Source organism: Carcharodon carcharias, chromosome 7 (assembly GCF_017639515.1).
Source record: "Carcharodon carcharias isolate sCarCar2 chromosome 7, sCarCar2.pri, whole genome shotgun sequence".
NCBI lineage: Eukaryota > Metazoa > Chordata > Chondrichthyes > Lamniformes > Lamnidae > Carcharodon > Carcharodon carcharias.
In genome coordinates this window covers 125,289,330-125,312,008 of record NC_054473.1, presented here as the reverse complement: position 1 = coordinate 125,312,008, position 22,679 = coordinate 125,289,330, and the positions used below count along the sequence as shown (strand labels likewise).

At 42.1% G+C, this 22,679-nt stretch overlaps 1 protein-coding gene across 1 annotated transcript in view; it reads right to left on the bottom strand.

The window, feature by feature from the left end:
• Positions 1-11,007: 11,007 nt before the first annotated feature.
• slc12a3 (solute carrier family 12 member 3) overlaps positions 11,008-22,679 on the bottom strand; it is a 57,705-nt gene continuing 46,033 nt past the window's right edge. Inside the window, exons 19-25 of the mRNA XM_041191291.1 lie at positions 21,287-21,369; positions 17,991-18,092; positions 15,875-15,986; positions 14,681-14,767; positions 14,409-14,544; positions 13,823-13,890; positions 11,008-11,149 (exon numbers count right to left, since the gene is read on the bottom strand). Of these exons, the coding sequence (XP_041047225.1) occupies positions 11,008-11,149; positions 13,823-13,890; positions 14,409-14,544; positions 14,681-14,767; positions 15,875-15,986; positions 17,991-18,092; positions 21,287-21,369 (730 nt within the window). The remainder of the gene's footprint in view (positions 11,150-13,822; positions 13,891-14,408; positions 14,545-14,680; positions 14,768-15,874; positions 15,987-17,990; positions 18,093-21,286; positions 21,370-22,679) is intronic.

Genomic DNA, 22,679 nt, shown 5'->3' with positions numbered 1-22,679 from the left:
TCAACGACCGTGGGTGGAAAACCTCGGTTAAGGAAGAAGGAGGACATGTCAGAGGAACTGTTTTTGAAGGTAGCATCATCGGAACAGATGCGACGGAGGCGAAGGAACTGAGAGAATGGGATGGAGTCCTTACATGAAGGTGTAGTCGAGATAGCTGTGGGAGTCGGTGGGTTTGTAATGGATATTGGTGGACAGTCTATCACCAGAGATTGAGACAGAGAGGTCAAGGAAGGGAAGGGAAGTGTCAGAGTTGGACCATGTGAAAATGATGGAGGGGTGGAGATTGGAAGCAAAATTAATAAATTTTTCCAAGTCCCGAAGAGAGCATGAAGCGGCACCGAAGTAATCATCGATGTACCAGAGAAAGAGTTGTGGAAGGGGGCCAGAGTAGGACTGGAACAAGGAATGTTCCACATACCCCATAAAGAGACTGGCATGGCTGGGGCCCATGCGGGTACCCATAGCCACACCTTCTATTTGGAGGAAGTGAGAGGAGTTGAAGGAGAAATTGTTCAGTGTGAGAACAAGTTCAGCCAGATGGAGGAGAGTAGTGGTGGATGGGGATTGTTCGGGCCTCTGTTCGAGGAAGAAACTAAGGGCCCTCAGACCATCCTGGTGGGGGATGGAGATGTAGAGGGATTGGACGTCCATGGTGAAGAGGAAGCGGTTGGGGCCAGGGAACTGGAAATTGTTGATGTGACGTAAGGTGTCAGAGGAATCACGGATGTAGATGGGAAGGGACTGGACAAGGGGAGAGAGAAGGGAGTCAAGATAACGAGAAATGAGTTCTGTGGGGCAGGAGCAAGCTGAGACGATTGGTCTACCGGGCAGTTCTGTTTGTGGATTTTGGGTAGGAGATAGAAGCGGGCCGTCCGAGGTTGGGCGACTATCAGGTTGGAAGCTGTGGGAGGGAGATCCCCAGAGGAGATGAGGTCAGTGACAGTCCTGGATTTTTAAAAAATCTTTTATGCTCTCCCCACCCCCACTAGATCTATACCTTGAGTGCCCTACCATCCATTCTTAATTAGCACATTCGTTTAGATAATATCACCAACTTTAACACCTATGTGTTCTTTTGTACTATTGTTGTTGACATCTTTTGATGATCTGCTTCTATCACTGCTTGTTTGTCCCTACAACCACACCCCCACTCCACTTCTCTCTCTCTCTCTCTCCGCCCCCCCACACACACACCTTAAACCAGCTTATATTTCAACTCTTTCTTGGACTCGAACTCAAGTTCTGTCGAAGGGTCATGAGGACTCGAAACGTCAACTCTTTTCTTCTCCGCCGATGCTGCCAGACTTGCTGAGTTTTTCCAGGTAATTCTGTTTTTGTTTTTGTTTTGGATTTCCAGCATCCGCAGTTTTTTTGTTTTTTACTTCTGCTTTTTGTTCAGTTAAATGTTTTTGACTGACTGAATTCTTTCATTTGATAGTTTAAAATTTCCAAATTTCTTTATTATTCTGCATTTTGCAAACCTTCTGCCTTCACATTTTCTTACACCAACTTGACTCTTGCAAATACACTGGACTCCTCAGAAATGATTTTCGCTGATCGGGAGTTAAGTGAATTTTCTGATACTGTGTTCACTGAAACTTTAAGTTGTGACAGACAGTTGTTGGGATACCAAATTTTTCAACCATGACCTAACTGAAGATCAGAACTGGTTTGAGGGGCTGAATGGCTCACTCCTGTTCCTATGTTCCACACAAGTCCTAATCTGGTAGCTGGTTGAAATTCATGAACCTATGCCATTGGTAATTAAGTGTAGTTTAGGTTGAAATCATAGATAAGTATTTTCTTTGTATACATTAACAGGAATATGAATAATAAAAAATAATAGAATAAATTTTAACAGAAGGGAATACAAAAGCTGCAGATTGAAAATCATTTGAGACAGAGGGAGGGTGAAGCTTGTTAAATAAGCATGCGCTGTCACAGGCCTTTTCTTTCCTTGGCCATTTTTGTGCTACATTTTACTAAGAACAGTAGGCCATTCGACCCCTTGAGTCTGTTCTGGCATTCAGGTAGATCAGGGTTGACTACCTCAACTCCATTTTAGATGCCTGGTTTTCCATTTTTATTTCATATTTCACTCCCGGATGGCCCGCTTTAACTTCAGTAATTTTTTTTCTGTGTTCAATCAAATAATAGTATTAAAGGGAATAGACTGGTATATCCCAGTAGGTGGTGCTGTTGACCCTATGCAGCTACTCAAAGGAGGGTTGCGTAACAAGGACATCAGAGAAGGGAGCTGGCATTAGAAGGAAATCATTTCAAAATTTTCAGGTCTGGGAATAAATTTATTTTTCAAAATTATTATTAAAAGCTTTCTTTGTTTAGACACTAAAGCTTATCATTCAATTATTCGGTGCAACACCAGGATTTGCCATACAGTAATTGGGCAGTCTCAACCCCATCAGGACCACTACAGCTGATGGACAGAATGAATTTGAGATAAACTGGGTTCCCAGGGGTTAAAGGACAACATATTCACACACGATTCCAATCAGGACCCCAACCGCCCAACTTTCCATGTACAAAAGGTGGGCATGTCCACTAATCCATCTGTCACACAAAATGAGATCAACAGCTTTCTCCTTGCTTCATTTTCCCAGTGAGAACATTTAGCCATGGATATAAGGCAGAAAGGTGGCCCCGTTAAGCAGATATGTTTTACTGCCTATACAATTCAAGACAGAGCATCCAGGAATATATACAATTCATTGAAACCAGTAAAAAAAAAAGCTAGATCAGTCAGAATGCATTAGGACACGTGCAGTGTCAAACCTACTATACTGGGGGATAACAGAAAAAGAAAACTAAATCCATAGGGAATTTGTTTTCTAATGAGTGACCCTAATGGGTCTTGGGAATAGGCTTTAGCTTTCTGGAGCATCGACCGCTCTTCACCTCCAGCCCCAGCAAAGACTGAGGATTGAAATGCCTACTGGCTCTTTCCAAATGCAGTTACAATTATTAACCCTTACCTTTCTTTTAAAGGTCAGCTAATTGCTCATTTTTGATAGGGACATTCAACTACTTCCAAAACCATGAATAATTCTGGCTGACCCTGGAAAAACGCATGCCACCAGCACAGTGCCCTGATGGCGAGAGTGGGACTTTTCTTGGGCCATTTAGGAATAAATGCCACTCACTCCCCCAGCAGATGTACCCCAATATTTCCTATCTTGAGAGTCTCAGTGAGCAAATGTCCAAGAGTGAACCAACAACAGTCCTGTACATAGTAATCACATCATTTTAGGTAAGGTGATTGAGTCATGCATGTAAAGCAGGCATAATATAGGAACAGAAGTAGGCCATTCATCCCTCTTTCACCATTCAATTAGATCATGACTGAACTGTAACGATCTTGTTTGGTCCTGGAACCCTTAAATACCCAGGTTTAACAAAAATCTATAGGATGAGGAAATTAGTGGGTTATTATTATGTGTGCGACCTAGTGTGTGCCCTCCATTCAACCTCTCCCATCAGGAAAATGTTAACATTACCCTCTCCACATAATATCCTGGGCCAGAACCTCTTCCAATTAATATTACTTTCAATGTTAAAGTCATTACCCCCATGTCACTCTGGAATTAGTGATCCTCTGACTCTCTCAATTGTCTTGGAACTTCCAAAGAGTTGCAATTTCAAATATTACGCTGTTGTTAACTTTCCTGGTGAGGAACACCCAACAACTCTTGGGAAAACGGAAGTGATTGAAATAATAAATGGATATGATAAATTAAAGAAGGATTGCTGTGAGGCATGTTCTTATTGCCCAAGAGTCACAAGTCATCAGGCAAGGTAACTCAATCTTAAGGAACGGTTTGCATATGTTAAGGTTGAATATTTCAGTTTTATTGAAACTCCCAGCCTTGCTTCACTTCCACTTGGCTGATCTGGCTATTTATCCGTTCTCCAATCTTGATGGATCTCCTTAAGCCTCTTTTTTTATAAAGTGGAGCTGTGCTGTTCCGGATAATGACTATTTCAGGGGTGTTTATCTTGAGTGAAGATCAAATGCAAAGTCCCAGCACCTACATCCCAGGACTTATTTAAAAGGGCAACCCAACTATGATTAGAGGCCCATTAATACAGTAAACTCCTAATTAGTTCCAACCAAACTGAAGCCAAGAATATAGCAGCATTGAGTCAAGTCCCAGCATCCCTGTAGTTGAATTGGTTAATTTCAAGGCAGGACATATAATTGTTTGGACTCTTTGGCTTTATTTAGTCTTTGGGTAATCTCACTGACCAATTGGGAGAGCTCGCCTGCTAATTTCAGAATAATAATGAGTTACATACAGCACTGCACAAAAGCATCAATGCTGCAAAAGCGCTTAGAATCACAAAATAATAGAATGGCTACAACACAGGAGACCATTCAGCTCATCATGTCCATGCCAGATCTTTGCAAGAGCAACTCACCTAACCCTGCTACCCCCACCTTTTCCCCATAGCCCTGCAATTTTTTTCTCCTCAGGTAATTTACCAAATTCTCTTCTGAAAGCCTCAATTAAATGTGCCTCCACCATCCTCTCAGGCACTACATTGCAGATCCTAAGCACTCGCTACTTAAAAACACTTTTTTCTAATATTGTTGCTGCCAATCAGCTTAAATAGGAGATAAATAGAACAGCCCATTTCTCCAACCTATCCATGCAACTGGAGTTCCTCATCCATGGAACCATTCTCGTGAATCTTTTCTGCACTCTCTCTATTGACTTCGCAGCCTTGAAAAATAAATGTCTCAGAATCTTTGAACATTCAGTGTAAACCCCCAGATGGACTAGCTTCATCCAGTTCAATCTAACTCTCCATATTGTACAATCTTGGACATAGTGAAAAGTGGATTTAATCTGTTCAGAGAAAAAAACATTGATTGGTATTGTTCATGACTTTTTCTGATTTACCATCTTTCACTTTTGTGAGTTTTGTAAGTTGATCAAATATGCATGCATTTTAAAGGCACTATGCAACCTAATTTCAAAATGGTAACAGTTGTCACAATCACCACCACCCTATGCCATTCTCCCCATGACAGCAGCCAAAAGTCATGCACTAGTGAATTTCCCTCATAGTCGTAACAAAACAATAAAATGTTTAACAATTTTTTTCACAAGGATTGGTTCAAGACTAATAATGTGGATGGTACACACTGCTGCCACTGTGCATTGGTGTCGGAGGCAGTGAAAGTCTAAGGGGATGGATGGGTTGTGGATCAAGTAGGCTGCTTTGTCTGGATCGTGTCCTGGAAGCTTCTTGAATGTTGTTGGAGTTGCACTCATCCACTTAACTGGAGAGTATTCCATCACATTCCTGACTCATGCCTTGTAGATTGGAAAGGCTTTGGGAAGTCAGCAGTTGAGTTACTCGCCACAGGACTTCCAGCCTCTGACCTGCTCTTGTAGCCATGGTATTTATATGGTTGGTCCAGTTCAGTTTTTGGTCAAGGGTAACCCCCCAGGATGAAGGTTAAAGGGGGGTTCAGCAATGGTAGTGCCACTGAATGTCAAGAGGAGATGGTTAGATTCTCTCTCATTGGACATAGTCCTTGCCTGGCACTTATCAGCCCAAGCATGAATGTTCTCCAGATTTTGCTGCATACGGACACAGAGTGCTTCAGTATCATAGGAGTTGCAAATTCACAGAATTTTAATGGCATAGGAGGCCATTTGGCCCTTTGTGTCTGCACTGGCCCTCCAAATGAGCATTATGACCTAGTGCCATTGTCCTGCATTTCCCCACACCCCTGCATATTGATTCTACTCAAATAATCATCTAATGCCCTCTTGAATGCCTCAATTGAACCTGCCTCCATCACACTTCAAGGCAGTGCATTCCAGACCCGAACCACTCGTTGTGTGAAGAAGTCTTTTCTCACGTCACATTTGCTTCTTTTGCAAATCACTTTAAATCTGTGTCTTCTCATTCTTGATCCTTTTACAAGCGGGAACAGTTTCTCTCTATCTACTCTGTCCGTCCCCTCATGATTTTGAGCATCTCTATCAAATCTCCTCTTAGCCACCTTCTCTCCAAGAAAAACATTCCCAACTTCTCCAATCTGAAGATTCTCATTCCTGGAACCATTCTTGGAAACGTCTTCTGCACTCTCTCCAATGTGTTTACATCCTTCCTATAGTGTGGTGCCCAGGACTGTACACAATACTCCAGCTGAGGTCTAACGAGTGCCTTATATAAATGCAGCATAACCTCCCTGCTCTTGTATTCTTTGCCCCTATTAACAAAGCCCAGGATTCTATGTGCTTTATTACCTGCTCTCTTCACCTGTCCTGCCACCTTCAATGATCAATGCACATATACACCCAGGTCTTTCTGCTCCTGCACCCCCTTCAAAATTTCACCCCTTATTTTATATTGTCTGTCCGTGCTCTTCCTACCAAATTGTGCTGAACATTGTACATCATCCGCAAGCATCTCCATTTATGGTGGAGGGAAGATCATCGGTGAAGCAGCTGAAGATGGTTGGGCTTAGGGCACTACCCTGAGGAGCTCCTGCAGTGATGACCTCCAACAACCACAACCATTTCTTTGTGCTAGGTATGACTCCAATTAGTGGAAAGTTTTCCCCTGATTCCCATTGGCTCCAGTTTTGCTAGGGCTTCTTGATCCCACATTTGGTCAGATGTGGCCTTGATGTCAAGGGCAGTCATTCCGCCCCCCCCGCCCCACCTCGCCTCAGGAGTTCAGCTCTCTTGGCCATGTTTGGACTGAGTCTGTAAGGAGGTCAGGAGCCAAGTGATCCTGGCGGAACCCAAACTGAGTGTTAGTGAGCATGTTATTGCTGAAGCAATTGCTTATTAGCAGCCCAGCTCAGGAGCTGCTTTCTAAACATGGCCTTCAGTTACGATGCCTCTTGCAAGCCCCCTATCCCTCCCACTTCACCAAAGGTGGTGTGCCAAGACCTGTCACCTCTGAGCCGCACACCATCATCACACATGTGTGTCTCGGGGGAAATGGCATGCAGGGACATGGCTGCTCATTATCAGCCCATGCCATGTTGGCAATGCACACACCAACAGCAAGGCCACTCAGTCTTCATACTGCAAACCCAGCACTAGTTGTCAATGCCAATCTCACTCGCCCCTACCCAGCATCAATCAGATGCAGCTAATGTCATGTAGTACACGAGGTGAGCATACAGGCTGACCATATGTAATCCCATGCCAGAGTGTCAGAAGAGAGCCTCAGTTGAATGCTATTAACAGTTCCAAGGTTTAGTGACCAGGACCTGAAGCTCCTGGCCCAGGCTGCCAATGGGAAGCAGGATATTATGTATCCAGCTGGGAGGAAACTGAGAGCCTGGCTGGAAATCGCAGATATCATGAGCACCTTGAGACACCACAGGTACACTTGGATCCAGTGCCATAAGTGCTTTGGCAAAGTGAATGGTTCCTTCAGTAGACCCACAGATGCCTATTTGCTGGCATCGCATTGTAGCCGGTGCACACAGGGCACATGCTTCTCTGCTACCTCGGAGGACAATGTGCAAAGACACTACGTATGGTTTCACGACTGTTGCCAGTAGCCACAGGATGAGCAGCCTTTCTCCATGCTGTGCATTATATTCCTCTGCCCCTTTTCCTCACAGAAGAGGGAACATAATGCCAGGGAGATAACCTGGGTCACAGATGGGATACCACTATTGAAAATAATTAGGGCCGTAGGGGAAAGGGTGTTGGAGATTGCGAGGGTAACCTGTCAGCACAGCATCGGAAATGGCTAGTCATCCATTCCAGGTGCACATGGCCATGGGGAAGGTGCATGCAGCATAGTGTGGTGTTGGAGATGTGGTTGAAGGAGTTGCTGGGGTGGTAGTACCTGGGGGAGGCAGTAGGCAGGGAAGGGGGTGGCATGAATGGGTGCAGACATTGGCCTAGTGCCATGTGTAGTTTCATTGCATGCTGAGCAATGTGTGGTGTGGTACAGCCCACAGGATGCCCAAGGCTAACTTTTATTAACTCATGTCTCTCACAGACACCCACCCCCATGAGCCAAGTCATTCCTCAAGCATAAGGAGGAGGAAGAGATGTCTGATGATCTAGCATCACATCAAACTAGCATATCATCAACCAGCGCAGATACCAGCAACTTGTGCGCATTTAGAGTCTGTCACTGGGGGAGGAGCAACAGTACCAGATTGCGGGAGGTGTCTGAGTCAGAGGTATCTGTGCAACGAGCGAACATCATCCCTTCACCACTGACCACAAAATGCGGGTCATTGACACTGCTTCTCTCCACGGATGCTGCCTGACCTGGTATGTTCAGCATTTTGTGTCTTTATATCAGCTTTAATAAAGGACTGGCTCAAAACTCGTGGCATGTGGCTCCCATATCAATAGTTGGAAAAAGATCAATGCTTCAATAGCACGAGCAAAACTCTTTCCCTTTGCATGCTTTTGGTGGTTAGTGGAGTGTCCACCAGTGGTGGTCTGACGGTTGAAAAGATTCCTCCAAAGGAATTGATCCTGTAGAAAATTGGTTCAAACTGATGTCCCTCTAAAGTCCCATCTCAGCTTCTCACATTAAATAAGCCAAGGGCAGAATCTAAAGATGATTAAGGATTTTTAAAACATCAATCCATTCTCAGATTTAAAAAAATATTAGAATCACTGGTGAGGTGCACCAATAAAACAATTATTTATTCAATGTACATGATTTTTAGCAGAACCCTAATAGTGTTCAATAATGAATAAAAATAATTTCAAACTTTTGAGATCTGCAATTATTCCAATCCTGGGATAGAACTGCACAAGCGTTCTATCTTGGAGATAGAGCGGTTTCTCTGTTGCTATGGATTGCATGCTTGTTAGATGGACCAGTTATCTGCGACTTTCTAACATGTCGTATTGCTATCCTTGGTATACATGTCAAATTCTGCCAATTGTTTTCTAGATTCTTTCACTGTTGAGTGATGGCCCACAACCACACAATAAACATTCCTGGTAATATAATATATTCAAAATATCCAGTGCTTTACAATTGTCATTGGGATTAACAATGCTTTGGTTTGGTTGGGTGATACATCATGTAATGTATTAGATGAACACAGGTGGACTGACTTTTGGTTTGTTTGTGTTAAAATTACTTCTCCATTAAGTAGAGATTTTACAACAATGACTTATATTTATATAGCACCTTTAATGTAAGAAAACATCCCAGGCACTTCACAGGAGCATTGTAAAACAAGTATGACACCAAACAATATAAGGAGATATTAGATCAGATGACCAAAAGCTTGGTCAAAGAGGTAGGTTTTGAGGCATGTCTTAAAGGAGAAAAGTGAGGTGGAGAGATGTAGGGAGGGGATTCCAGAGCTTGGGGCCTAGGTAACTGAAGGCATGGCTGCCAATGGTGGAGCAGTTAAAATTGGAGTTAAAAACAAAAAAACTGCGGATGCTGGAAATCCAAAACAAAAACAGAATTACCTGGAAAAACTCAGCAGGTCTGGCAGCATCGGCGGAGAAGAAAAGAGTTGATGTTTCGAGTCCTCATGACCCTTCGACAGAACTTGAGTTCGAGTCCAAGAAAGAGTTGAAATATAAGCTGGTTTAAGGTGTGTGTGTGGGGGGGCGGAGAGAGAGAGAGTTCAAGAGGCAAGAATTATATAAGCACAGATATTGCAAAAGTTTGTGGAACTGGAGGAGATTAGAGTTAGGAAGTGGCAAAGTCATGGGTGAATTTGAAAACAAGGATAAGAATTTTAAAATCCAGGTGTTGCTTGACCGGGAGCCAATGTAGGTCAGTAAGCAGGGGATGATAGGGGAACAGGACGTGCTGCAAGTTAAGAAGGGGGCAGCAGTGTTTTCAATGACCTCGAGTTTACAGAGGGTAGAATGTGGGAGACCAATAAGGTGGTGTGTGTTGGAATAGTCAAATCTAGAGGTAATAAAGGCATGAACGATGGTATCAGCAGCAGATGAGCTGAGACAGGAGTGAAGTCTGACGATATTACTGAGGCAGTCCCTTCACTGTTGCTGGGTCAAAATCCTGGAACTTCCTCCCTAACAGCACTGTGGGTGTATCTAAACCAGAGGGACTGCAGTGGTTCAAGAAGGCAGCTCACCATCACCTTCTCAAAGGGAATTAGGGTTAGGCAATAAATGCTGGCCTAGCCACCGATACCCACATTCTGTAAATGAAGAAAAAACAAAAATATAGGAGATCGGAGCTCTTCTCGGTCAAACAGGACACCAAGGTTATGAAAATTCTAGAATCTCATTCTGCCGCCAGGGAGTGGGATGGAATTGGTATTTAGGGAATGGAGTTTGGATCGGGAACTGAAAACAATAGCTTCAGTCTTCCCAATATTTAATTGGAGGAAACTTCTACTTATCCAGTCCTGGATATTGGATAAAAAGTCTGATAATTTAGCACTAGTGGAGGAGTTGACAAAGCTGATGTTGAGGTAGAACAGGGTGTCGATGTACATGATAATTAATGCTGTACTTTCACATGTTGTCACCAATGACAACATGTAGATGAGAAATAGGAGAGAGCCAAGAATAGATCCTTGGGACAGGAGAGGTAACGATGAAGGAGAAGGAGCCATTGCAAGTGAAACTCTGGCTATGCTCAGTTAGATAAGAACAGAGCCAGGTGAGAACAGCCTTAGTCAGCTGGACAACAATGGGGAGTGTTGGATGTGGTCAATCATGTCAAAGACTGCAGAAAGGATGATAAGGGGCAATTTACCTTTGGCACAGTCACATGGTTATCTAAAAAGTGTAAAATCACATCCTATCAGCTTTGTTCAGTTGTTCTCCTTTCTTGGTTGTTTTCTCTTATGCTGGTCTTATATTCTCAAGTGACCCAACTCACGCTTTCAGATCCCTAAACTAACAGATATACAAAACTTGATACAGCTTAACAGATTTATTTCCAACACGCTATCAATTTTGTTGTGTTAAGTGTTTGTGCAAGCATTCAGTTCAAGTGCGTGTTAAAGTGAATAAATGAACAGTCCGTGAGTCAATGTCATTGACAGTAGAAGGTCAGGACATTTTGCTGGTTTCCTCTGATTAAGTGGACAGGGGAACGCAAGTCCTGAGAAAGTATCTCCAGCCATGCCATGTACAGTGTGCTTGGGCATTTATCCTTTCTTGCAACAGGCATTGTACTGAAAAAAAAATAAGGAACCACACAATATCACATTTCATTCAACAGCAACCCAACAATGTAAAATAGTGAATGTGCTCTTTTTGAGAATTCCAGGACCTCAAACATGTAGCCAGCAATAATTTGGTTAATGTAACTTAAATATGGAATCTCACCATTGTTATTCATTTTTTTTTTCAGATCAAATCATAATGAATCATTATTTTAACTTTAATTTACTTGAAAGTTCCCAGCTGTATGGGAAGGATTTTACAGACCCAAAAGCAACACATGGCTGATAAAGAACTGTAGCTTTGATTTTTTTTATTCGTTCATGGGATGTGGGCTTCGCTGGCTGGGCCAGCATATATTGCCCATCCCTAATTGCCTTTGCGCAGGTGACAGTGAGCTCCTTTCTTGAACTGCTGCCGTCCATGTGGTGTAGGTACACCACAGTGCTGTTAGGGAGGGAATTCCAGGATTTTGACCCAGCAACAGTGAAGGAACAGCGATACATTTCCAAGTCAGGGTGGTGAGTGGCTTGGCTGGAACTTCCAGGTGGTGGCATTCCCATGTGTCTGCTGCCCTTGTCCTAGATGGTAGCGGTTGTGGGTTTGGAAGATGCTGTCTAAGGAGCCTCGGTGAGTTTCTGCAGTGCATCTTGTAGATGGTACACACTGCTGCCACTGTTCGTTTGTGGATGGGGTGCCAGTCAAGCGGGCTGCTTTGTCCTAGATAGTGTCAAGCTTCCTGAGTGCTGATGGAGCTGCACTCATCCAGGCAAGTGGGGAGTATTCCAACATGCTCCTGACTTTTGTCTTGTAGATGGTGGACAGGCTTTGGAGAGTCAGGAGGTGAGTTACTTCCTGCAAAATCCCCAGCCTCTGACCTGCTCTTGTAGCCACAGTATTTATATGGCTAGTCCAGTTCAGTTTCTGGTCAATGGTAATACCCAGGATGTTGATAGTGGGGGATTCAACGATGGTAATGCCATTGAATGTCAAGGGGCGATGGTTAGATTCCCTTTTGTTGGACATGGTCATTGCCTGGCACTTTGAGGATAGATTGGAGAGGTTGGGACTGTTTTCCTTGGAGAAAAGGAGGCTGAGAGGAGAATTGATAGAGGTATTCAAGATCCTGAAGGTAAATAGTGAGAAACAGTTCCCAATCAAGACAGCGTCAAAAACTAGAGGGCACAGATTCAAAATAATTGGCAAAAGGGGAGTAAATGTGATGTGAGGAAGAATATTTTCATCCAGAATGTGGTTTGAGTCTGGAATTAACTTCCTGGGAGAGTGGTGGAGGCAGGTTCGATCGAGGTATTCAAAAGGGAACTGGATTGCTATCTGAAAAGAAAGAACGTGCAAGGTTACAGGGTTAAGGCAGGGGAGTAGGACCAGGTAGAATGCTCATTTGGGGAGCCAGTGTAGACTTGATGGGTCGAATGACTTCTTTCTGCACTGTAAAGATTCTGAGGAGGAAGGGGAAAGTAAGCAATTTTCTGTGGCAGGGAAGATGTATCTCAGTCAATGGTACTTCCACAGCCAATACTTACAGTGAGTGGTAGACACCTCTTAAACAAGCCTTGGTCAGAGATTTTCGGGGAACATAACCTGATGTAATAGAGCAGATAATTGAAGGAAAATGGAAACAATCATAACCCTAGCTCTGGGGAAAGGCCAAGAGAAGCATGGATAGAAACAGATGGTACCACTTTATCACTTGTTTTACTGGGCAGCTGAAAACTTAATCAAGCTATAGGTAAATTATTTTATATTTTCCTGCCATTTCAATTCTATTTTTCAAACAAAGGTTTTTACATCTATAATAATTTCATATAATATATTCAAATGCATGCATGTATATTAGGTTCACAAAATGCATATATAATTGTACACTCATAAATTATGAAGCTTGTTTTTCATGATGTGTACCAGCGTTTTTTTTTCAAACATTCTCGTTAATTGGGATATCAGACAGAACTAGTTTGGAAATATGGCTGTGACTGATTACATAATGGAGCTGAGCTGATATCAGTATAGATAATTATTAACTCTGTTTCAATAATCATGTTAGTTCAACCTTGTGCATTATAATTTTGCTCGCTAACGCACTGGACTCAGTAACGCTATGCTTCAACAAAAATATTTAAATAACTAACTGACATAAAAAGCAAAATTGGTGTCAAAGTTGATCAGAATTCTTAACTGTTTTCACCCTCCCCCTTAAAAGAGGTCCAACATGCTGTTTAATTATGCAAATTTTTGAATGGTTTATTTCAAATATCCTCATTGTTCTAGAAGCTTTGATCTGAGAAATACAAATTAATTGCACTGCAGATATGGCAGCCTTCAGGACCCATGACAAAATCAATCAACCCACAGGGTAAGCAGCAACATCACAGCAGCAGCCATGAAGCAAGGCCAGAAATGGCATTGAGATAATTAATTTGATGCTTTTTAATGACAGGCAATGAATACTCTTGTAAATATGTATTATAAGTAGAAATTAGAGGAAAATTTTGAAATAAAATTCAATCCTTTCATAAAGTATCTAGCTACATTTGATAAATAAAATATAGTAATTAAATGTTTTAGTATGCAAATCTGACTAACCGGACACATTGCAGCACAGAGAAATTAAGGGACAAAAATAGTCAAAGATAGAGATCACAGAGAACTGGTTTCATACTTACACAACTACAAGCGCAGCATCACGGGAGTAATCCAATAAGATCTCATTCAGTCTCACCTGTCGGAGTGACTGCAGAGAAAACAATCACATTATGAAGCTCTCCCTGAACAAATATTTTCTCAAGGATTTTAATTCTATGCTTCCAGTTTAGCAGAAGCATAACCTTGATCTTTGAGTATAATGGATACATAAATAAATCAAAGTGGAAAAAATGTTGATGGTACATAATAGTATACAAGTCCCATTGCTGAGCTTGTTTAATTTGTTACACTGTTATATCTTGTTACCAAGCTAGGGCAAAACTCAGTGGTGATGCACGTGTACACACCCATTATAACATCATGATATCCATACACCAGAACATAATGACTATATGGTAAAATATATTTATAATTACATTCCAACATACTTTTCTGAGAGGAGATTGATCTGGGTTTCTGCATCAATATTGTCTAACTACTATCAAACTGATCCCTAAGCCATTCTAGTTCACAATCATTCTGGCAAGAACACAACCCCAGCATATCCAGTCACCTTTGAATGAGCACCAGTAACTGAACAGAGTATCCAGCCTGATTTTTACATACTTTTGTGTTGCTATTCTTAATCTCCTCATCTGAGATCTTCCAAGGACAATCTTTCCTCAGCTCGTTAACAACGGCTTCATCCTTGAAACCATCATTCAGTCTGTAGGGAGCGATCAGATCCTCGAACCTCTTTAAACTACAATGGGGGGGGGGGGGTGGCGGCAGAATGAAAGAATGACTTATAAAATCAAAGAGCTGTAACTAGAATCACTAGCACTCTATGTTGCAGAGAGTTATAAAAGCTACAAGAATTGTGCTGAAATATTTCTTACTGTTCAGGACGTGGTTTCTGGTTGATGTCTGGTAGTACATGGACCTCATGGAAACCAAGGCGGAATTTGCTTAACAGCGTAATCATCCTAAAACATAGAGAATTGTTAATCCAGTGTCTTCATTTGCTGATGTGAAAATTGTAGAATTTTCTTTTTAATCTTGGCAATGAGACCTGACCTAGGAGTGACTGACACCAATATTAAGGAGCTTAAAGTAGGGACCAATCCACTTTCCAGTACTAATCTCCCGCACTCATTTTAAGGAGTACCAAATTAAACATCAAAATAACGTATTTTTAAAAAGTGGTAAAACTTGTGGATGCTGGTTTCATTTGATTTTTGATGACAGTTAATTACTAATAAAGTATCTTGTGACAAACAGCAATAGCCTTTCTTCTGAAAAACGCGAAAAAGTAATAGAGGTTGAGGTTATAGTCTGGTGAGAATTGACTCAATACAATTTCAGCAAACGTATGATTAGAAATACATGAAGCTAAAACCATAAATATATCTACATAATGATGAGTGCCAAAGTAAAGCAATGAAGACAGAGTGATACACCATTTGATTTTGAATTGTATTCTATAACATGCCTGCTAGTGCAATTGTACTTGGGGTTATTTTGCTTTTTTGTAATATATTTGGTGGATAGGCCATAAATTTACTGTTTCATTCACAGAGAGGGTAAAGGCACTAGTAATCCAGAGTTAGGAGTTCAAATTCCACCATGGCAGTTAGGGAACTTAAATTCAATCAATTTTAAAAATCTGTGATAAATAGCTATTATCAGTAATAATGGCCATGAAACTACTAGATTCTTGTAACAACCCATCTGGTTTGCTAATATCCTTTAGGGAAGGAAATCTGCCATCCTTACCCAGCATGGCTGAAATGCGACTCTAAATCCACAGCAACGTGATTGACTCTTGACTGCCTTCTGAAATGGCCTAGCAAGCCATTCAATTGCCACCACCACATGCTCAAGGGCAATTAGGGATGGGCAACAAATGTTGGTCTTGCCAGCGGCTGGCACATCCATGATTTAATAATCTCACATCCATCACCATAAAACTCGGACAGTAATCTTGTGAAGAGCAGACTGTGTCATCAGAAGATTTGCATGGTGGTCATTCAAATCAATGCTATCATAGCTAGACAACAGGCACAAAATAATCCAGATTCAGGTGTACTTACGCCTTTCTCTCCTCATCCATACGATTGATCTGACCTCCCACAAATACACGAACATTGCAACTGCGCCACCTCTTCTTGCGAGTGAGCAAATATGGGATTAAGAGGGTGAGGCCTACAGCAATGAGAAACAAAGATTAGTATGGCGACAGTGACCTTGGCTTCACATTTTGAGGTATCCTGGATACTCAGTTGCATCTCCATTCACTGCCCCACCGCAGTCATGTTGTTTAAGTGCCAGTCATGATTGTGTTGAATTTCCACACGACAGGAAAGGAGATCAGGTGGAGAGGCCAGTTCAGAACATCATTGACGGTGAAACAGGTTATCAGCCTATCTTAGGAACAGGTATTTCACCTCCCTCCAGGCCATGGTCAGTGCATGAACTAGGCCTGGAGGGATTAAGGAAGACAGGGCAAAAACAATTTAGAACATCACTATCTGTGCTCATAAATATTGAAACGAAGCAAATTAATACAGGCATATGAAGACAAAGGCAGGGGTGGGTGGGGTGGGGGGTGTGGGGTGGGGGTGGGGGGGGGGGGTGGTGGTGATGTGGGTGTGGGGTTGGGGGGGTGGTGGGATCACCCAATCCATCACATTCAGCCCATACAGGGGTGGTGGGGAGGAATGAGACAGATAAGAACATAAGAACTAGGAGCAGGAGTAGGCAATTCAGCCCCTCGAGCCTGCCCTGCCGTTCATTACAATCATGGCTGATCTCATTTTGACCTCAACTTTAAATTCCCGCCCTCTCCCTATAACCTATAAGAACATAAGAACGAAAAGAGCAATAACTCTGGGAACTCTCTAACTCACTAAGATAGTAAAGCAAAGCTCCAGGAGAACACAATTACCCATGCCATGAAAGAAAGACTTGCATTTATATCAGATATTTTAGACCTGAGGATGTCCCAAAGCACATTGCAATCAGTGAAGTGCTTTTTGAAGTGTAGTCATTGTTGTATTGGAGCCAATTTGTGCACAGTAAGCTCCCACAAGTAGCAACATGATAATGACCAGATAATGTTTTTGTGATATTGATCGAGGGGTAAATATTGGCCAGGACACACAGATAACTCTCCTGCTCTTCTTTGAATTAGTGTCATGGGATCTTTTGCAGCCACCTTAGAAAGCAGACAGGGCCTTAGTTTAACACCTCATCTGAAAGACCACATCTCTGACAGTGCAGCATTCCTTTAGTACTGCACTAGAGCATCGGGCTAGGTATTTGTGCTCAAGTCTCTGGACTGAGAATTGAATCCATGATCTTGCAACTCAGAGGTGGCAATGCTACCAGCTGAACCATGGGTACCTTGTAACCACCAGTGGCATCAAGCAGCAAAGAAAGCTGAATCAGGTGGATGTCAATGATGTTGTTGATCTGCCTCCCTCAGTTGTCTAACACCTCATCTGAATCCCCTTCTCCAAGTTCTAGGCATAATTCTCAATTAAGAACAGAAAAACAGTTGATGGTGGATGAAAATTTGAAACTATGTAACATGGAGAAAATTGGCTACAAAGTAGGTGGAAATTAATTATAATGTTGCTCCTGGTGGAAGATTCATGATAGCATTAAAAGAGATAAGTCAATCTTCTATAACACAACTCATGGTGAGTCCTCTCCACTGTGGTTCTTGCCTGTCTACCTTTGTGTCCTTTGATCTCTCCGTATCTTTGTCTCACCCAAACTCTGCCTCAGCTGATGTATCTCTCAGTTTGAACCTACTTCCATCCAGGCAGTAAGACTGCAACACTGGCTGTATTCTGTAACTGTACCTAGCAGTAGTGCTAGGCCTGCTACATGACGAAGACCACAACAGCGAATAGGATGGGCTATGCCATTGAAGGGAGACCCACAGATATGACAGGAAATGATGGGCAAGTTACATCTTAACTTTAGAAAATCCCATTGTAGATGTTTAACTTTCTCTAGGATAGAGTGGGCAGTATACATATCAATTTTAATATATTGTACTCGATGACCTCTCTACAGATAACGTTAAAGAATTTATCTCATTATATTCTAAGCATTTGCAGTTGCAAAGGGATACAAAACAGAAGATAATAAACAAATATACAACTTCTTCTGTTATTTATGAACAATTCTGAATATTACCTCCATCATCAAAGAGCCAGTAGATGTCAATGGTCTTTTTGCCTTGCTCCAACTGGAAGATGGTACTGGCCTGTTGCGCAACAACAACCGCACTGGAGTCCACTGATTAAAAATAAACAGCAATGTTTTTTTAACATAATAGAATGAGCAAGTGGCAGAAGTATCATTCAGTTCAAACCAAAACAATTCCAGTATGCTGCCATAATAAAAACTTCCAGTTCTGAAGAAGAGTCATACTGGACTTGAAGCATTGTTTCCTGTTCCTCTCCACAGATGCTGCCAGACCTGCTGAGATTTTCCAACATTTTGTGTTTTTATTTCCGATCCCTAGCATCTGCAGTATTTTGCTTTTATCCCAGTAAGCGGCCATTGTTTGATTATGAATTCCCATTCAAGATGGCTTCAGTTATCACAGATATATATTTTCCCTTCAACTTTCTCCATTCTTTCCTTAAAAGCTGAAATTAAAGTTGGATATGGTTTTGAGAGTACCAGAAATCTTGAACTACTTCATGTGAGCAGTGGGAGGAAGAAAGGTCAGACTTAACAGGCAAAATCTAATGTTGGTGACAGAGAATCTGCCCGCCAGCTGGAAATCCAGTGGGAGCCAAGTGTCACTTTTCTCCAGGAGGCACGACACTTTTCTAAGGCGATCAGGCACTTACCTGAGCAGCTTCAGACCTTTCATTGAATTAGGCCTGAGTAAAATGGAAATCCCGCCCCCAAAAGCTGCTGACCAATCAGAGGTTCGTAGCTCTCCTGTTCCGGCAGTGCCACGGGGAATGGTGGCCCTTGCCGATATTGCACTCTAGGGGGCATTGTCATTGGATTCCTGGAGAGAGGCAAGTGTGGGCAGGATGGAGGTAGCAGAGAGGGGGATGCCTGCAAAAGGGTGAGAAGTGAGATGGGTTAAAAGCAAGGGCACGAGGGGTGACTTTCTGCAGCCCCCATCCCGATGCAGGGTCCCTAATTGGGCACAGAGTGTCTGAGAACGAAAGACCCTCCCTAGTAGGCCACACTGACAGTGTGCTGAGTTGTCTTCCTGGATGGAAAGTTCCCACCCGCAGCTGGTTAAATATCAGCAGCGGCGGGTTAAGGCTCTTAAATTGCTACTTAAGGGCCTCCAGGCCAGAAGGCTGCCCTCAACCCTTCCCATCCAGTGCTTAATCAGGTGAGTCGAGAAGGGTGTCCATCTTCACCCTCTCATCACCGCGGCCCCCCCGCCACCGAGCTTGCTTCCAGTGGGGGGATGGTGCATAAAATTTCACCCTTAACTCGGTTTCTCCCTCCTGTCAGACCTGAGTATTGGCAGCATTTTCTGCTTTTGTTTCAGATTCCCAACTTCTGCAATATTTTGCTTTCGTATTTGTGATAAAGGTTGGATACTCCGCCCACATATCCATTGTAAAAAAAGCAGAAGCATAGAAACAGCACGGCATAAACAGAATAATTCAGCAATGATTACACAAACAATGCACATTAAAAAGGTAAATAACATCATCAATGCAAATTTAAGTCCTTCATTTATTATGTTTGTTATTGCAAGACAATTAATCTTTCACATTTTATGTTTTACTGTACTATATTTTGACTATTATATTATATAGTCAAACAATATAACTCACATGTGCCTTTAATCCCATTTCCTATAGTTTTCTCATCTTCATTTTCTTCAAATACAGCATTAAACATGGATGGTGAAGATAAAGAACCAAATCCATGTCAGGTTGGCAAACTGCATCATCAGCAGAAGAATCTAAAAACTCTGATTACTTTTACACAGAAACCTACAGGAAGGGCCTGAAGGGCCAAGGCCTATAATGCAGGACACCACCAAGGTTAGAGAAAAGAGGGACAGAGAAGTAAAAATTGGGTAATACTAAGCTTGTGTATGTCTGTAAATTCTTGGTAATCGAAAGATGGTATTGAATTCTATGAAAGAATGGCTTGGAGTATAAGGATAACATGGTGTCTTGATTTTAGCAGTGGTGATGATACAAGAATTAGAAAAATAGTAGTGTATTTTCAGCCTGGAATAGGTGAGAGAGAAATTCAGAGGAGCAGAGACCATATTAGTATGGAGAAACAATATAAAGTATGAAGCTTAGATAATTCTAGGTTTTAAATTCCACCTTCCCTTCACCCATTATTCAGTTTATGGGTTTTTAATTGTAGATTCAACAATGCACATAAAAAGGCAAATAATAAATATCAGTATGGTGGATGCGAGTAGGGAAGTGGTCAGAACCTTCAATGGAAATTAGAGAAGTAGGTGTCTCAAATGCAGAACGCCCCTTAAAGTGATATTGGCTGATGAAGGTGGTCAATGAAACAATTGGAATATTAGATGAAGAATGGAATCTGAGATTAAAAAGGAGGGCAGGATTGTGTCTGAGGCAGTAGGAGAGTCTAAAGGATGTGTGACAAACACTAGGAACAGTTAATCAGAAAGAGAATATAAAAGAATTAAGAGAGGATAATAGGGAAAGAGGAGCATAAAAGAGAGAAATATGGAATGGGAAGGGTAAGAGAGACAGGAGCAGAAAATGGACAGAGTAACAATGAAAGAGAAAATGTGGGGAAATATAAGAGCCAGAGATACAGAAAGGGGAATCCAAGATGGATAGATTTTGTTGTACAGGGCTTTGGTGAGATCACACCTGGAGTACCAATGTGCAGTTTTGATCACCATACCAAGGGAAGGATACACATGCCTTAGATGGGGATGCAATGAAGGTTCACTAGACTGATTCCTGGGATGAAAGGGTTGCCTTTTAGAAAAATGAGAGGTGATCTCATTCAAACATATAAAATTAGGAGGGGGCTCCAGAGGGTAAGTGTTGAAAGGCTGTTTTCTCCTGGCTGAAGAGTCTAGAATAGGGAGCTTGGTATCAGGTTAAGGGGTTGGTCCTTTAGGACCAAGTAGAAATTTCTTCACACAGAAGGTTGCGAATATTTAGGACACTCTACCCCAATAGAGCTGTGGACTCTCAGTTACTGAGTATATTCAAGGCTGAGATTAATAGATTTTTGGACTCCAAGGGAACGAAATGATACAGGAATCTGACAGGAAAGTGGAGTTCAGGTTGACGATCAGGCACGATCTTAGTGAATGGCAAAGCAGGCTCAAGGGGCCATATGGTCCACTCCTGCTCCTATTAAATTTCATCGCACAGCGGTCATACTGTACATGTTGTTGAGGAATTAATGAAACTCAATGCATAAGGATGCACAGGCTCTGGGCGCTGAGCCCTAAATACATATTATCTGTGTTGAAATGTCTGTCACATACTCACCATGTGCCTGCATCATTCTTGAAATGTTAAGGCCATGCTTCATTCTCATCATGCATACACCATAATTAAAGTCGAAAGAGTCACTATAATTCAAATACAAATTTTAAACATAGCAGCAGGAAATGTCAAGCAAATACAAAAGGTAGCTTTAGAATCAGAAAGGTCACTTGGACTCTTTTGATCTCGAAGGCGATGAGGAATCTTCCAGATTATTTTTTTTTTGGTACAAATTAGCAATGAGGTTTTATCTGGTTTTCCTCCTCTCCCAAGAGATTACATGGCTCTGAGTGGAGTGGCAAGTGTATAATAATATGATGCACAAGGCATCACTGTTGTGTGCAACAGGCTGAATAGACCAGTGGGTCTTTTCCTGTACGTCAATTCTAGATTTGATTTTATGCCTGTTGGATTAGGCTCATTAACCCTAAACCACGTAGACTCGAGTAACAGTCAGTCAATCTCATGTAAAAGTTGACCCCCGACTTTTGGATAAAAAAACCTTAATTTTCCATATACCTCCCGTTAAAATCGACCCCTGATTTTCCAAGGACACACTGCTGTGACTCAGCTCACTGTCCCACTCTGTGCTCAGAGTGACACAGCAGAGGCAAAGTTTTGAAGGAGTTTTCTGATCTTTCTGCATCGGTGCTAGATCACAGGGTCAAACTATCCCACTGTGATATCCAAGAACTTAACTAAAATTTAATTTCTCAATGACATGACAGAGGTAAGGTTGGAACAAACTGCAGGGTCAGTGTGCACCAGCCCAAAAGGTACCTGTGCGGAGTATGTTCTCATGTGGGACTTGATAGGGTGGATACCCAGAGAATATTTCTCGTGGGGGAGACTAAAACTAGGGGACCTAGTTTAAGAATGAGAGGTCTCCATTTTAAGACAGAGGTTAAGAGAATTTTTTCCTCTCAGAGGGTTGTTAGCATGTGGAATTCTCTTCCCCAGACAGCAGTGGAGGCTAGGCATTTAAATTTATTCAAGGCTGAATTAGGTAGCATTTTGATAGACAAGGGAGTCAAGGGTTATAAGGGGCAGATGGGAAGGTGGATCTGAGACCACAACCAGATCAGCTGTGATCTATCGAGTGGCAGAGCAGGCTCAAAGGGCCAAATGGCCTACTCCTAAGTCCTATGTAGACAGCTGGGTGTGTGAGCATTGGAGTTGAAAGTAAGCCCCTCAAAAACATTACCCGTGTAAAAGTCGACCCTTTTTATCTCTTTGCCTAAAAAATGGGTCTCAAAAATTTGACTTTTACAGGAGTATATATGGTGATTCCATTTACTAAATACAAAACAGAATCCTTTCACATTATTAAATATTAACAGCATTGCCCCTTTAAGGAGAGATACTTGGTTACATCACCATGGGGCTAAACTTTATC